General features: G+C 35.6%; 2 protein-coding genes across 2 annotated transcripts; both read right to left on the reverse strand.

The window, feature by feature from the left end:
* Nucleotides 1-2,290: 2,290 nt before the first annotated feature.
* On the reverse strand, nucleotides 2,291-6,258 carry LOC150028937 (uncharacterized). The gene is made up of 3 exons (XM_090299381.1): nucleotides 3,091-6,258; nucleotides 2,471-2,518; nucleotides 2,291-2,389 (listed from the first exon to the last, which is right to left on the reverse strand). The coding sequence occupies exons 1-3, from the start codon at nucleotides 6,256-6,258 to the stop codon at nucleotides 2,291-2,293; spliced, it is 3,315 nt and encodes a 1,104-aa protein (XP_090155507.1).
* Nucleotides 6,259-8,271: 2,013 nt separating this feature from the next.
* BLH4 (BEL1-like homeodomain 4) lies at nucleotides 8,272-16,027 on the reverse strand. Its single transcript, XM_068611320.2, has 5 exons — nucleotides 15,666-16,027; nucleotides 14,184-15,468; nucleotides 12,589-12,974; nucleotides 11,724-11,784; nucleotides 8,272-9,287 (listed from the first exon to the last, which is right to left on the reverse strand). The coding sequence occupies exons 2-5, from the start codon at nucleotides 15,312-15,314 to the stop codon at nucleotides 8,667-8,669; spliced, it is 2,199 nt and encodes a 732-aa protein (XP_068467421.2). The 5' UTR covers nucleotides 15,315-15,468; nucleotides 15,666-16,027; the 3' UTR covers nucleotides 8,272-8,666.
* Between the last annotated feature and the right edge of the window lie 366 nt (nucleotides 16,028-16,393).

Genomic DNA, 16,393 nt, shown 5'->3' on the forward strand with positions numbered 1-16,393 from the left:
AATCTAGAAACCATTTAACAATAAAAGAAACTAATTTAAAAATAAAAAATTTATTTAGTTCCTAAAATGATTTCTAATTTAGTTACTATATCAACTAATTATTTTTTGTCTTTAAAATTAGTTTCTATTTCATGATTTTCTTGTAATGAATCTTCAACTACTTATAAGAATTTCTCCTTACACTAACACAAACTTTAGTCTTTCACCTTCAGTTTTCAAACACGACTTCTATAAAAAAAAATCAGTTCACGAACTCGACTTACTTAATTTTGTAATATTTTTTTTTAAATTATCCATTTTTATAAAAAGTGAGAAAAAATACAGTTATTTATTAAATTTGCCTATTATTCCAGTGATAATGTAATTAACACCAACTTAATTTAAACTGATTTCAACACTCAATTTTTTTTATCTAAAAAACAAATAAAATAAAATAGAGTATTTTAAACCAAAAGTAATAAAAAATTAATAAATATGAAACAAGGTAATTCAACTCGTATAAAAAAATTCAAACTTTTTTTTATCAAAGATTTAAATCCTAAAACTTCTTTACCCAAATCCAAACCACTCCGCTATAATATATGCATGGTTGGACCAAGACTATGTAAGTTTAAATTCACAAACATATACATATTCTTGGTAAGAAACCAATAGCCCCATGTTTTCCTAAATAATAATAGGAAAAACAGTACAGAATGGTCAATTGATAATTGATGAGACACCCACAATAATCTTGCTCTTGAAGATCAACTGGTGATGCCTTTTGTTAGAAAAGAAATCATTGTTCTCATACATTGAAGCGATCTAACCATATATTGAATATCTCATCAGTTAATCTTTTAAGTTTTCCTTGAGAATTTTGAAGTCAAATACTATTTAACCAAAGTGAAATTAATTGCAGTAAACTAAGTGAATCAGACAGCTCCATGAGATCTGTGCTCTTTAGTGAAGCCGAATGTGTAACTATCTAACTAACTACTGCCACACATTTAATCGTAAATCACAAAACTTTACTAATATTACATATAAAGAAAAAATTCATGTGAAATCACATGTAGTTGAATACTAAAAAAGCATAATCGATCGTTGCAGCAGAACAACCTTGACAAAATCAATAGGACGTGTAGAAGCCTCTCTTTTGGTTGGTAATACACTGTGTTTCTCAAACAACAAGAAAGATATTAGGTGAGAAGTGTTTGTTGCTTTGCAAGTGCTTGTTTTGATTTTTACGGAAGAAACGTGTGGCTTCTGTTTTACATACTGCAACAAATTCCGGTTGATCTATTCTATCCACACCAATTATAACAGAAATGGAATTGACTTGCTTGTAGGTCTGCAGAAATATGATCCAAACACTTCCAATCTAGAAATATAGTACTGTTTCAGCTTTCCAGAAATTTCTGAAATTTGGTTTGCACAAGCAACTAATGCTTTGTGTTTTGGTTTAACACAATTGGAAACTGTATAATTAAAAAATTTGATTGATCATATGTTCAGTGTTTTCTCATAGACACATTAAAATTTTTTTTACAAGACATAATTGTGCATTGTGACTCCCTTTTGCATGAATTTATAACTTTCTTTACAGCTAATTAAATAATCAGTCATTATAGAATATACATTTTTTATAGCCAATTACTCTATAATTATTAGAACACCTACCATTTTAAAGTATTGATTGCATTAAGATAAGCTGTCAATTCCCTTTAGTTACAAGCTGTTATAAATTGAAATTATTCTGTTAATGAGATTTGAAAAAATCCATAGTAGTCAAAACTAATAATCTAATTGGAAGATTAATTAAGGACAATAACACTAGTACAAAAAGGTAAATTAACGACGGTTAAAATCGACATTTAAAGACGGTTCCAGAACCGTCGTTATTACAGGCGTCGTTAAAAGATATGATTTTTAACGACGGTTCTGGGAACCGTCGTTAAAAGGTATGGACTTATAACGACGGTTGTGAAAACCGTAGTTAAAAGTGGTTTCTATTTTTTCAAAAAAAAAATTACGTGACTTTCAAAGACGGTTCCTCTAGGAACCGTCGTTATAAGTGTCCCTTTTAAAGACGGTTCCAAGTGGAACCGTCGTTATATGTACTGTTTAAAAAAAAATAAAAAATTTTATTTTTTAAAAAATCTCAAATAACCTGCATAAAGTTTTCAATTCCAGAAAATAAAAACATTTCAAATCATAATTTAAATATAAAAATTACATACAACAAATTATAACATAATACAAAAAAGTTTGGTAATATATGAAAAAATTTGTCATTGTAATGATTTATCTATACTAGAGTGTTATACATGGTTACAAAATACTTTGACCATGTTGTTCTCACATACTCCAATGCTTCTAAATTTAGCGGGTGTTGGTCGTTGAACAACTGTGACATTTGAAATATTTTGAATTAGTGCATGATTAATAAATCTCAAATTTTAAAGTGTTTATTGTATTGAGGTATTACCTTATCCCAACCTTTCATAATTTCAGCTTGCAAAATAGTCAACATCCACTGCATAACATAATAACCGCACTCATAATTTTGAGGTTGCCTGTTGGACTGCATGTGAAAATAAATGTATTAAATGAATGAGTGAAACACATTAAATTAAGTGAACAAATATACTTTAAATACCTTAAGGTACATCCAAGTGAGTTTTTGTGCGTTTGAAGTTCTCCTCCCACACAACATATTATATCCAGAGTAAGCACTAAAATAATAAGATTTCATGTTAGAATACATAACATTATATAATATATAAGTAATAATAAATGTTAAATGAGTTAAGATAGAGATCCTTTCACGAGAAAGTACTCCGAGATAACTCCTATATTTCTTTGCATGTTGCCCAGTGGGCACACCAGTGTGGATATCAATAGACAAAGGTATTTTGTCATCTTTACTAATCTTCTTAAACATATTCTTCAATCTTGTAGGTCCTCTACCAGTTTTTGAATGGGAAACTTTATCATCTGCCATGTTCCTGTTATCAAAAAAATATAATAAGCATCAAGAATATGAAATATAATAAAAATGAAATATATTGTAAAACTAAACATGAATCACATGTACATACAAATATATATTCCTTCATCATGATCATTTCGAGTTGCATGTACAACATCAGCAACATCCTCGTACTCTTTATTGATGGTCGTTCTTGTAAGTGATTCAATCTCACAAATGTCATTGTTTGTATCTTCTGGGTCATTATGTTGTTTTTTTCCATGTAGCACAACAGACCAGTGGTCAGACGTAGGATCTTGGATATAGAAAACTTGGGAAGCTTGATGTGCCATTATAAATGGTTTGTCATGATAACCTATCTTTCGAAAGTCAACCAAAGTCATTCCTGATTCATCAACTTTGACACCAGTCTTATTGTCAACCCACTTGCATTTGAAAACAGGTACAGTAAACTTGGTATAATTAACTTCCCAAATCTCTACTATGACACCATAATAAGGCATTGATCCCACAACAGGATTTTGATCCTTTGCAGTTGAAAACTGCATAGACTCTGCCTCCAAGGTGACTCCGCTATTTTGCACTGTACTCCTATCATCTCGAGACTTTGTGTAAAACAAACAACCATTTACTTCATAGCCAGAACAACATAAAACATCAAATTTGAGACCGTTTGCAAGCCATGTTAATGTTTCAGATGCTGATGGATCATTCATTATTTGTTGCTTAAACCATGACATGAAAGTTTTGTTATGCTCAATTAACACCCATTTTTCTGATTGTCTTGGATTTTTATATTTGACAATGTCTTTGTGTGTATCTAAGTATGGTAACACCTCATCAGTGTTATTCAAGATATACAAGTGTGCTTGCAGAACCTCTTCTCTAGATTTGCTTATGACATGTACACCTCTTGAAGATTTACTTATGAATCTACGAGAGTGCCAAGCTTTTTCAGGAACTCCTATACATTTGGCTTTTGACATGTACTCGGAACAAAACTCAATAGATTCTTCTGAAATGTATCTTTCAATAATGGAAGCTTCTGGACGACATTGATTCTTCACATATCCCTTCAAAATCTTCATGTATCGTTCAACTGGATACATCCATCGCATATAAACTGGCCCACACAATCTGATTTCTCTTACAAGATGAACAACCAAGTGTACCATAATATCAAAAAAAGATGGAGGAAAAAACATCTCGAGTTGACACAAGATAACAATTATTTCTTCTTCAAGTTCATCCAACTTCTGAGAGTCAATCTCTTTACTACATATGGAATTGAAAAATGAACATAGTCGAGTGATTGTATGCCTAACATTTTTGGGCAAGATTCCACGAATAGCCACTGGTAATAATTGTTGCATCAGAACGTGACAATCATGTGACTTTAAGCCAATTAGTTTCAAATCATTCATAGATACAAGACTCTTCACATTTGAAGAGTAGCCTTGTGGTACCTTAACACCTTTAAGACATTCACAAAAACTTGTTTTCTCTTTCTTTGACAAAGTGTAACACGCTGCAGGCAAGTATGTACGTTTACCAACTTCTCTCGGTGCCAATTCCTCTCGTATATTCATTTCAATCAAATCCAGACGTGCATTCACACCATCCTTTGTTTTGCCTTTAATGTTCAGAAGTGTTCCTATTAGACTGTCACACACATTCTTCTCTACGTGCATTACATCTAGACAGTGTCTAACATCCAACTTACACCAATACGGAAGATCAAAAAAGATTGATCTCTTCTTCCATATTTCACTCACCGTTTGCTTCTTCTTCATTTTTCCAAAAGTCACATTAACATTTTTGATTTTTTCATAAATTTCAACACCACTTAAGGGAGTGGGAAAAATGTCATGTTCTTGGTATCCGTTAAAAGCTTTTTTCAATCGACGATACGGATGATATTTCTTTAGAAATCTACGATGCCCAAGATACACGGTTTTTCTTCCATGTTTCAACTGCTCATAAGATGTCTTGTCTTGACATATTGGACATGCTCTATGGCCTTTCACACTATAACCTGACAAGTTCCCATATGCAGGGAAGTCATTGATAGTACAAAACAACATCGCATGCAATCGGAAAGATTCATTTTTAAACGCGTCAAACACATCAACCCCTTCATTCCACAATAATTTCAAATCTTCAATCAATGGATTAAGATAAACATCTATGTCATTTCCAGGTTGTTTTGGACCAGAGATCATCATAGATAACATCATGTATTTGCGCTTCATACACAACGCAGGAGGTAAGTTGTAAATCACTAACAAAACGGGCCATGAACTATGATTACTACTTAAATTTCCAAAGGGATTCATTCCATCAGTTGCCAATCCAAGTCTTAAGTTTCTTGATTCTTTTCCAAATTCAGGAAATTCTTTATCAATATTCTTCCACTGCAAAGAATCAGCAGGATGACGAAGTAATCCATCACATTTTCTATTATCTGCATGCCACCTAAGGTTTTTAGCGTCATCTGCATTTGCAAACAAACGCTTAAGCCTTGGAATTATCGGAAGATACCAAACAACCTTAGCAGGAGGACCTTCCTTTGTCAATTCATCAATTTCATCATTCTGACCAACCTTAACCTTATAGCGTGACAAACCACACCTGGGACATCTTCTTAAATCTTCATACTCATTTCTGTATAAAATACAATCGTTAGGACATGAATGTATTTTTCTATACTCCATACCCATTGGACAAAGTATTTTTTTCGCCTCATAATTTCGATTGGGCAAGGTATTTCCTTCTGGAAGCATGTCCTTAAGCAATTGAAGCAATTCTGTAAAACTTTTGTCGGTCCATCCATTCATTGCCTTCAAATTCATCAACCTTAACACTGCTGATAATCGTGTGAAGTTAGTTGAACCAGGATACAAAGGAGTCTCTGCATCATTAGACATATTTTCAAAAACTACATTAGCAAATGATTCTGCTCCCACGTCACGAATCATGTCTTCTAATCTATCATCCATTGAGAAATGAACTTCCTCCGAACCTCCGTGCACACTTGGCAAGTCTAACAATTCACCATGCCACGTCCATGTCGTATAACTTTTCAAAAATCCATCACACAAAAGATGTTCTCTAATTTCAGAAACAGTCAATATCCTTCCATTTAAACAATTGATACAAGGGCACCTTATCCTTACTCCATTATTATAACTAACGGCATTATGTTCTGCGAATTGTATGAACTCTTCCACCCCTTTTTCGTAAGTATCACTTATTCGTGATGTATTAATCCAACTCCGATCCATAGAACTGTTAAACTAAGAACCAATACTTTCAATATGTAATCATGAAAAAATAAAACAAAAATGCCGAAGGTCGGACACCTCCGGACTCAGAACCAATGCGTTCAATATGTCAAAACAATATATAATCATTGAAAATTAAATCAAAACTGCCGAAGGTCGGACACCTCTGGACTCAGAATAAATTCGTTCAATATATGCAATCAATATCTAATCATGAAAAACTAAATTCAGATTGCCGAAGGTCGGACACCCTCGGACTCAGACTTAGTACATTCAATATATAAAATCAATATCTAAATCAGAACAAACACTCTCAAAATATAATAAATCAAAATTTAATACATAATTAAATAATAAATAAACATATACTAACCTCAAAATATAAACACTGGTCGCAGGGGTAGAGCAAGATGGCGCTGGTGTGGAGCGGGGCGGCGCTGGTTGCAGGGTTGTGGCAGCGTGAGGCCACGCTGGTCACAGGGGGCCGCGGGTGAGCTCTAGTCGCGGCAAAGCAAGGCGCGTGCGAGGCTAGGCGGCGCGGGTGAGTGCTAATCGCGGCAGGGCACGCGCGAGGCTAGGGCGCACGCGAGTCTAGGGCGCACGCGAGTCTAGGGCGGCGCGGGGAGCTGGGGCGGCGCGGGGAGCTGGGGCGGCGCGGGGAGCTGGGCCGGCACCGAGCGCACAGGGGCGCGCGAGTAGTAGGGGCGCGCGAGTAGCAGGGGCGGCGCGGTGGTTGTCGGTGTGAGCGCGAGGTCTAGGGTGGAGAGCTAGGTCGCGCGGGCGGTGGAGCGGCGACACTGGCGGTGGCGTGAAGGTACTGGGTGCGGGTGAGAATGAGAGAAAGAGGGAAACTGGAATGTGAAAATGAAGAGAGGGAAGGCGCGCTGGTAAGGGAAAAATTAAAAAAACAACTCACTTTTAACGACGGTTCAGTAGGGAACCGTCGTTAAAACCTCCTCATCCACATTTAACGACGGTTCAAGCTATAACCGTCGTTAAAAAGCCAAACAAAATTCAATATATTTACGAAACTGCCACCGCCTCGCTTATTACGATGGTTCTTTTCTAACCGTCTTTAAAGGGAGTCATTAATGAAGTTTTTTGTACTAGTGTAAATTTTTTAGAAAAGGTGATGGAAGGCCTTTCCTTTCTTCTGTCTATCACAATGGGAATTAAGTGCAATTTTACATTCAGCTACCTTTCAAAAAGGATCATTTTTATCACCATTTAATTTTGAATGAGTTTACCAAAATATTATTTCTAGTTACAAGTTTTCTTACTATTTCAGTTTTTATTGTCTTGTAAAGACTTGATGCAAGATGTTTTCAAAAATCTCAACATTCATTTTTACTTAGCGGGAAAAGAAGAGTTTGGTCACTATGTCAGACTTTTCAATTTCAGAGACTCCATAACTTGCATTGGACTTTAAATTCCCTTATTGGTAGATGACCTGTGGTCCCATTGTGAATTTAAGGCTCACACACAATTTGTATGTTTTTCTGAACATGCATGATTGAGATATCCTGTCCTGCATTACAACAATAATTTAGTAACATTCATTACAATAATTAGAAGGGTACATAAGTGGACAATATGCAATGTAATAAGATTCATTCAGCTCCATTATAAATATGAGCACTGAGGTTGCTCTCAAGAGTCTCTGAAGGATGTCTCTTGTGAGCACTGAGAGGACTGGTATGAAGAACAAGATATATTTATGTTCATGTGGAAATTTGCATTTGGAAAGTGAAAATTTACATTTTCTTTTAGTAAATACTGAAGGAACAAGTGTTTAGACTTTCAAGGGAAAATGTCTAGGAAGATAATTCTAGTCACATGGCTCACATCTTTAAACATTTATCAGTGATTGGTGTCATTCGATTCAATGGGAGTCTCCACTACCACACCTTTTCATGTTTGAAAGAGCGCTCAGTTTCTTAGTCCAAGGAATAGAAATAAAATCAACAATTGTACAAGGACAATTGGTAGGTTTGACATTTCATGATCTTAAAGTGAAAAACAAAAAGGAAAAGTTATTATTCATGATTAACTAGATCAAGTCCTGTGAAACTAAGCTACAAACCTTAAATAATGTAGTACATATGTATGGGGAAAAAATCATGCAAAACAATCTGCTATACACTTATACAATAGATACCATATTAAGGTTACACCTAATTAATAGCTAACTCGAAACTACCTTTCTCATATCTTTTCCTGTCCTTCTTCCACAATGCAAAATAAGACAGATGGAGGAATAACTGAGAAATATAAGAGGGGAAAAATGTTTTCTTTTGATTATATATATAATATAATGTGATAAAGCATCTTCCTATATATTACTATTATTATTATTATCATTATTATTATTATTATTATCATTATGTGAAGTAGTACTGTATTGAAGTTTAAATGGCTCCAAAGTCTCTAACAGAGAAAGGAGTTTTCTCTGGCATGTTCCCGGCATGGCGAAGCCCTAGGGTGAGTGACACGTCACCAACTGTGGTCCCAAATCTAATGAGTGTGGATCCAATGTCAGCACTTGCAGATGTGGTCCCAAAATCTGCTGTGACCAAGCGACACGTGTCATCAGTGGCCATTAATCTGTGTGGGGGCAGATCTGAGTCGAGGCACTGTGATCCGGGTGGTGCAATCTCAGAGGTGGTGGCGCTGACGGAGGCCATGATAGTGGTGGAGGTGGTGGTGGACTGCTTTCCTTGGTTTTCCGAGAAGCCTTGTCTATTCATTGCAACAAGTGATGAGTCGCTTTCGGTAGCATTGATATTGGATTTTTTCCCTGTTGGCTTTGTTGTGGTAATTGTTGGTGGTGCAGCTGTTGTTGCTGTTGATGTTGTAGCTGCTCCTGGCGTGCTTGGAGTTTGTGCTTGGTTCCCACTGGTATTGCTGTTGTTGCTTTGGTTATTTTCTCTCTCTTCTGTATTCTCTGCTTCTTTAAGTTCTTGTTGGTACATCTCTTCTACCATGGGTTTCCACAACCGAACCCTGGCATTAATGAACCAGTTTGATACCTGAAACAAACACATTCCACCCATCAATCTCCGCGTATATAAACACATCAAGCACCATTCAGAAAATCTTAAAAATATGATTAAAGGGTCGAAGAAGAAGGTACTTAAAACTCTAGTATTTGTTATATCAAAGCAATGATCTATATTATCTCATAGGTGAGCCAACAGTGGAACATGTATAACATAGTGTAAACTAATATGCATGAATGCCTACACATGAGATTTAGACTCAGGACTTCATAACAATAGCTGAAATCCTTATTGTTGACCTTCACTGTGTGTTTTCACCCTAAACTATATTATTATCATACAAAAAGAAAAAGGACACACAAGAGCTTCCTTTTTTCTGGCTCATTGTTGTCTTCCCCTTTGTGATAAAGTGTGATTAGACTTGGAGGTATCTTCTCTGCGGTGTAACACAAAGGACATCAAAGATGACAGATTTAAAATGATTATATGTGATTAGTTACACAACAGATGAAACTATTCGGCACCAGTTTCTTCTAAGAAGGGACAGTGTTTTAGTTGTATGAGTCTGACTCTCCTCATTTCCCTGACGACTATGGGGTATAGGGGCATATAGGGTGTAGTTGGATTATATATATGAAAGGCACGAGAAATTAACTGCCATATTTTTTTTTTCTCCAGCCCTTAGCTAGCACCTTGGTTTGCTACAGATCTAATTTAGGAGAAGGTGAAATAAAAATAAGACAGAAGAAAAAGCATTTAACATTCTTGCTTCACTAATAAAAAAGTTAGAAGCTAAACAAAAAAAATACAAGTTATGTTATAAACACTTAATATCCTTGTAATAAAATGATAATTAAGTTATGTCAAATAAATAAATTTGGTCTTTCAATAAAAAATCATTTTTCTCTACCCAGTTTCTCTCAACCACTCATCTGTCATTTACCCAACAAAGGTTAATTACAAGTTTTCACATATTACATTTTATATATCATGCAACAAGACTATTGATTATGGATTATCATGAAAAAACAAACAATAATATTCAATGACAAAACATAGTTCTTTTAAGTGTTTTTATATCATTATTCCATCAAAATCTAGAGTTCACATAATATAGATAGAAACAAGTTTTCATTGCAGATCAACATAGACTATTGACACAAAACTTCAATTTTAATTGATTAATAACACTAAAGATAATTATAAAAATGTATCTAGGTATTGTCTTGTACAGAAATAATATAAAAAAAAGTTAGGATAAAGTAGGAATAGAAAACCAAATATTAGAAATAATTCATTTTTTTATTTCAATGCATGGATAGAATAAATATGAAGAGGGGCAATTTTGCTTTCTGTTCATTGGGTTGAGAGTGAAAAATTTATATTTGCTAACAGAGAAAAATGCATCAATGATAATACGAAACACAAAATTTAGATAGATTTATATACTACTGAAAATAAGCGCGTTTATATACAATAATGTCTATACTTTTATAATAAAATACAAAATTTAAAACATACAATATAAATAACTTTATAAGAACAGTTAATTAAGGAATTGTGTAGTTATTTTTTGCTTTAAATATTATATAATTATGTGTCTTATCAAATAATGATATCCTATTTTAATTTAATAAAATTTAAAATTATCTAATTTAAAATAAAAAAATTATAAAATATTATCTACTGTATAATTATATAAATTTAAGTAAAAGTAAAATTGTTTAGTTAAAAACACTTATAAAGGGTGTATCTTGATATAAAAATATCATAATAGTTTTTTTTTTATCAACAAAAATATAATAATATTATCCCTCAATATCTATCTATTATCTATATCTAGAGAGAGAGAAGTTAGTGGAGGAAGTTCCATAAACAAGAAACATGGCATTAGCAGAGACATTAAGATCTCCAAAATATACATTACATTTATTCTTCCATATTTATGGTTTCTATGCTTTGTAGTTGGGAGGAACAGTTTGACAAGAGAGAGAAAGGAGTAATGAGAAGAGAGTAAGATAATTGAAGACAACAAATTTATTTCTAACTCTCATTGATTCTGTACTTACTTCTGCTCATTTAATTTCAGAATTAATTATGTCCTGGTGTAAAAGATTCCAATACTAAATTGAAACTAGACAGAAAGATAAGTATTTCTTCAGATAAGAAAGCAAAGTTTTTGACATGAGAACAAAAAGAGAAAGAGAAAAGGTGACATTAAACAAAATAAAACCAGCATTGTCTAGAGTGAGACAGAAAAAAACCAGAGAAACAAAACTCAAAAACATGTAAGTTGCATCTGAACTCTGTGCTGGTCCCTCTTCTTTTCCATTCATTGTTTTCTTTTTTCTTTTTTCTTTTTCACTTAGTCTTGTTAATGTGGTCAGTTTGAGTCTTACTCAGTATTAGTTAATTAAGATTGTTTATAAATTGCAGAGATTAAAGTTAAAAAAGAAATGAATGAACCTGATTTCGCGATAGGCCAGTCTGTCGTGCCAACAGATGCTTATCTGCATCGCTTGGATACCTGAGAAAGAGACCAGAAAATGACATCAGAGTCCCTGCCTTAACTGTGTAAAGGGACACGGAGCTTTCTGTACACCTAGCTGAGTTTGAAACCTTTCTTTCTTTCCCTTCGTGGGCGTGAGAATCTAAGAGAAAGAAAGAAAGATCTATGTCCTAGCTGCCATGGCAGAAGTAAAGCAGATTACTGGACACACTGATCACTGTCTCTACTTTATCCCCTCCCCAACCCTTCCACTTAATCTGTAATCTAATTAGGTATTCAACAATATCAGAAAAAAAAAAAAAAAAGATACCAAGAAATTCATCGTAGTTAAAGCAGTGATGTGCTGTATGCATCTTTCGACCTTTTTGCTGGCGAGACAACATCCAAGGACGCTGCAGTTTTACTGCATTACTGTTCATCTATACGATCGTAGGGCACATAAATAATGGCTTTTAGATTCTCTCTTTCCTTCCTTTCTTTGTCTCTTTATTATCTTTTAATAAACACAAACCCAGCTGCTTTTCCCTCTTCTTAATTATCACAGTATATTCTGTACAGGCTCTTATCTTCAACTCTCAAGGACCATTATTATATATCACTACGCATTACATCACAGTGTTTATTTTATCTTATTAATTACTCAAAATATATTTCAGTTGTTCATTTCTTCAGTTGTACCAACACAATCTTTAGGTGAAGATTGTACAAGCACACATGAGCGAAGAAGTAATTAAACGTGAAAGTAATAGGCAAATATGATTGTGGTGTTATGATAAGTAATAAGAATGGAGAGAGAAAAGAGGAGAAGGAAGCAAAACTTACGGATGGAGAAAATGTTCGAAAAGCCAAGCTCTCAAAATGTTGACAGATCTTTCAGGCAAGCCTCTCTGGGGTCGCCAAGCTTCTTGTTCCATCATCCCCATCTGGTGGAAGGCTCTCTGCTGTCTTAGGCTTTGCTCTAGCACCTTAAGCCTTGGGGTCTCACCCTTGGTCAAACCTGAGGCCCCCGCCCCCTCTTTCTCTCCTAGTAGCTCACAACTTTGCTTCAGCTGCGCTGTTATTGCGTCCTTCAGACACCGAAAATGCCGAGACATTGCTTTCTGCGCCAGTGCTGTGTATGGAACTGCCGCACCAAAACCCATCATCAGGTCAAATGAGTTCACCACCATTTGCATCTGCTCGCAGTAATGGTTGTATCTCCTATCCACCTGAAAAAACAAACCCTTTACTAATTTGCCACGTCAAATATTCACAACCTTGCATATTAATGAATGAATGAACATATCAAAAGCTAAAAATAAGAAACGAAAAGGGTGGAAGATGCGTTCATGCATGCTCTCATTTACTCATTCATTGTGAGGTTTGTGAAAAGCTATATGAACCTACTTTAGCATTAATAAGGGAAAGCAACTCATGTGAAATAAATGTGGATAATTATTAGTTAGATAAAAGGGCACTAACCCATGCAAATAGTGAAAGACCAACACCCAAATTAATTATTGATTAGTTTATATTGTTAAATGAATGGACTAGACAGGGTGAAAGAAGTCTTCTAACTAAGTATTTATATTTGGTTGATTTTTGTTTGAGAAAGAGTAGAACAATAAAAAAATAAATCCCAGCCATCTAAGGAATAATAGGGATGCGATGAAATATTGATTAACAAGGATATGAAGAATATCTCTTCGGTTTCTTTTGGAAGTAACCTTCTCCAATTCATAGTCTTGTGCACATAAATAAATAAAATAAAAAATAGTAAAGGCAGAATTTGATTTATATAAGAAAAGGAAAAAAAAAACTGTGAATTTCTTCCGGTCAACTTAGACATGAAAAAAATGGCTTTCACTGCAATATTTCCATGATATGACATTGATAACAACTTGGTACGTAATAGATATGGTGAGTGAGTGGTTTCTTCCTTGTGTTGGGGTCTATTACTAATGAGAAGGGACGTCGCTTCCTGATGGACGTATTCTCCTAATGGTCAGTCTCATGGTTTGCACCAAACCAAGAAAGCAAGTAAAATAATGTAAAGTGATCCCACCAATCAAATTGAAGGATTAAAAAACCGATTTTGTATTAATTAAAATAAGGAACACTTACCTACCAACCGATCCTATGAAATGGAACCCTATTATACCAGCCGGCCTTTTCCTTTTTCTACTTTCTCTTAAACAAAAGTAGAAAATAATTAAAAGATACCGGCCGGAGAGGAGAAGCGTGTTCTTTATAATCCCCTTGTTAATTTGGAAGACAAATAATGCACTATTAATTAATGGATTAAATTAAGCAAATAATTTAGAAGGAAAAGATATTGGGGGACCTTGACTCTTGATGGGGAGAGAAGGCGAAAGGAGAACAACTGAAAGAAAGAAAGAAAGAAAGAAAGAAAGAAAGAGAGAGATTAGAATACATGCCTCGTCCAGCATTGATAGAAGTTTGACCTTCCTTCTCTGATGCTCAATCCTATCAGCAGCTGACAGAGGAGGAGGAGGCGGAGGAATAGCAGCATCTTTTGAGGAAGGAGAAGAACCACCACCATCGGGATTTGAATTAGGGTTTGAATTCTGCCTATTCAACTTGCTCTTCTTAAACTGACCCCTCCCAACACTGCAAAACTCTTCAAGCAACTCCTGTGCAGCCTTCACATACTTTGTATTTCTCAGAACATTAACTACACCTAACGAGGATGACCCGAACCCAACATGTCCCTGCTGGTTGTTGTCGTGTCCTATCACCCCTTGCAAATGCAATGCTTGTTGATGACTGTTGTTCTTGTACGGAAATTGAACTGTGGAAGAAGAAGAACCACCAGCTCCAACACCACCACCACCTTGTTGATGATTGTAAAATAGAAAACCACTATCCCCCATCCTCAATTCCTCGGCTTTCGCTGCTTCCAGTGAAGAAGACAACGACAGCGAAAGACCTTGCCCTTCCATCACGCCTCCTTGTTGATGAGCACTCTCGGGAACCCATGTGAATTGTCCAAAAGACCCTCCCACGGCCGAACCAGTGAAGCCTTGGAGGGAATTGGAAGAAGGATTGGGAAGCAACATGTGGAGTGTTGAAGAAGGAGTGGCGTGGGTTTGAGGAGGGGAAGGCGACCTCGTTTGAGGGTTCATCAGAAAAAGCTGCATGGCAGCTGCTGAGTCAGCATTAATGCTTGAAATCTGGTGCTGTGGTTGATGCTGGTTGTTATTCACACCGTTTTGGTTCTTCGAATCCCCCAATCCACCCATCATCATATTCACCCCTTGTCTGTTTCCGTACCACTCTCCAACTTGCCTCGCCGCCCTAAACGTGGCCGTCACAGGCTGCTGCTCCAGCAATTCCGCCGCAGCCGTAGGCGGAAAATTGAACATCTCCGACAACATCCCGGCAGTCTCGTACACCGGTTCCTCTTCCTCTATCCCTACCAATGGCGCTGCCCCGAACTCTCCTTGTAACCTTACTTTGTCCCTCCGGATCTGCTGCTGTGGACTCACCCTTCCTCTCTCCAACCCATTCGGGAAACTGAAGATTCCTGGTTGAAAATCTTGGGACATAGAATTGCAACAATTAATCCAAGATCGAAAAGAAAAGCAATGGTGTGTGGTACTAGTCTCCTCGATGAATGTGACGGTGTTCTAATTCCCATGTTAAAATCATCATCTTTATCTCTTTTAAACAACCAAACCCTCCTCTTCAGTAGCTTATTTTCTGTCCAATAGTTGAATTATTGATCAGTAATAAGAAGAATAATTAAACAAATCCAGAACATCCAGAAATACTATACATAAACAATTCAAAAAAGAGAAAGAGAGTGCTAAATTCTCCTCCTTATCATTTTCAACTTTGGTGGCATATCTGGTGGCGTGTGTGTGTATATATATATATATATGCACACATATGTGTACCTCTTAGAGTTGCAGGGTATGAAAAGATGTAAAGCACTCAGACATCCTCGGTGGTTTTGATAGCTTCTACAGTTCCTTCTTTCTCTCACACACAAACGCGGTCACTCAAATTCTGTCTCTATGACTCTCGTCTCTTTCTCTCTTTTGTTGTTCTCGGAAGTAAGAGGTTTCCGCAATGAGTTCTCTAAAAAGAAACTGCGGGTTTCACAACAATATAAAACTAAAGATGGAGGGTTTGGGGGACTGATATCATACTTGTCTCAGATAAACACAGAGAGAGAAAGAGAGAGTGAAGAAGAGAGAGGAAAGGAAAGCTGTCGCTCTCACTCTTCTTTGGTCTTCACCTCTTCCTTTAGTTTTTTTTCCCCACCAATAATGTCCTTTTATATATACTTTTTTAATCTTCTTATTCTTCTTCTATTTCACACCATTTTTTCATATTTATATCCATTGTTAATCAATTGCACACACAACAACTATTCATCCACTCCAATGACCATACTAACCCTATCTTATATATACTGCTAAACCCATGTTTACTGCTATAAACCCATGTTTACTGCTAAACGATAAGAGAGTAAGGATTTGTGTATATAATTTTTGTTCTGAAAAGGAAAAATACAGAAAGTCTAAGATGGAGGAGGAGCTTAGAAACTTATTAATGTTATGTGCAATCAAAATTGTGGTATTTTAAAAAGTTTTGATGACGTTAGCTTAGTTTTTATATA

This window comes from Phaseolus vulgaris, chromosome 2 (genome assembly GCF_051622355.1).
Source record: "Phaseolus vulgaris cultivar YP4 chromosome 2, ASM5162235v1, whole genome shotgun sequence".
Taxonomy (NCBI): domain Eukaryota; kingdom Viridiplantae; phylum Streptophyta; class Magnoliopsida; order Fabales; family Fabaceae; genus Phaseolus; species Phaseolus vulgaris.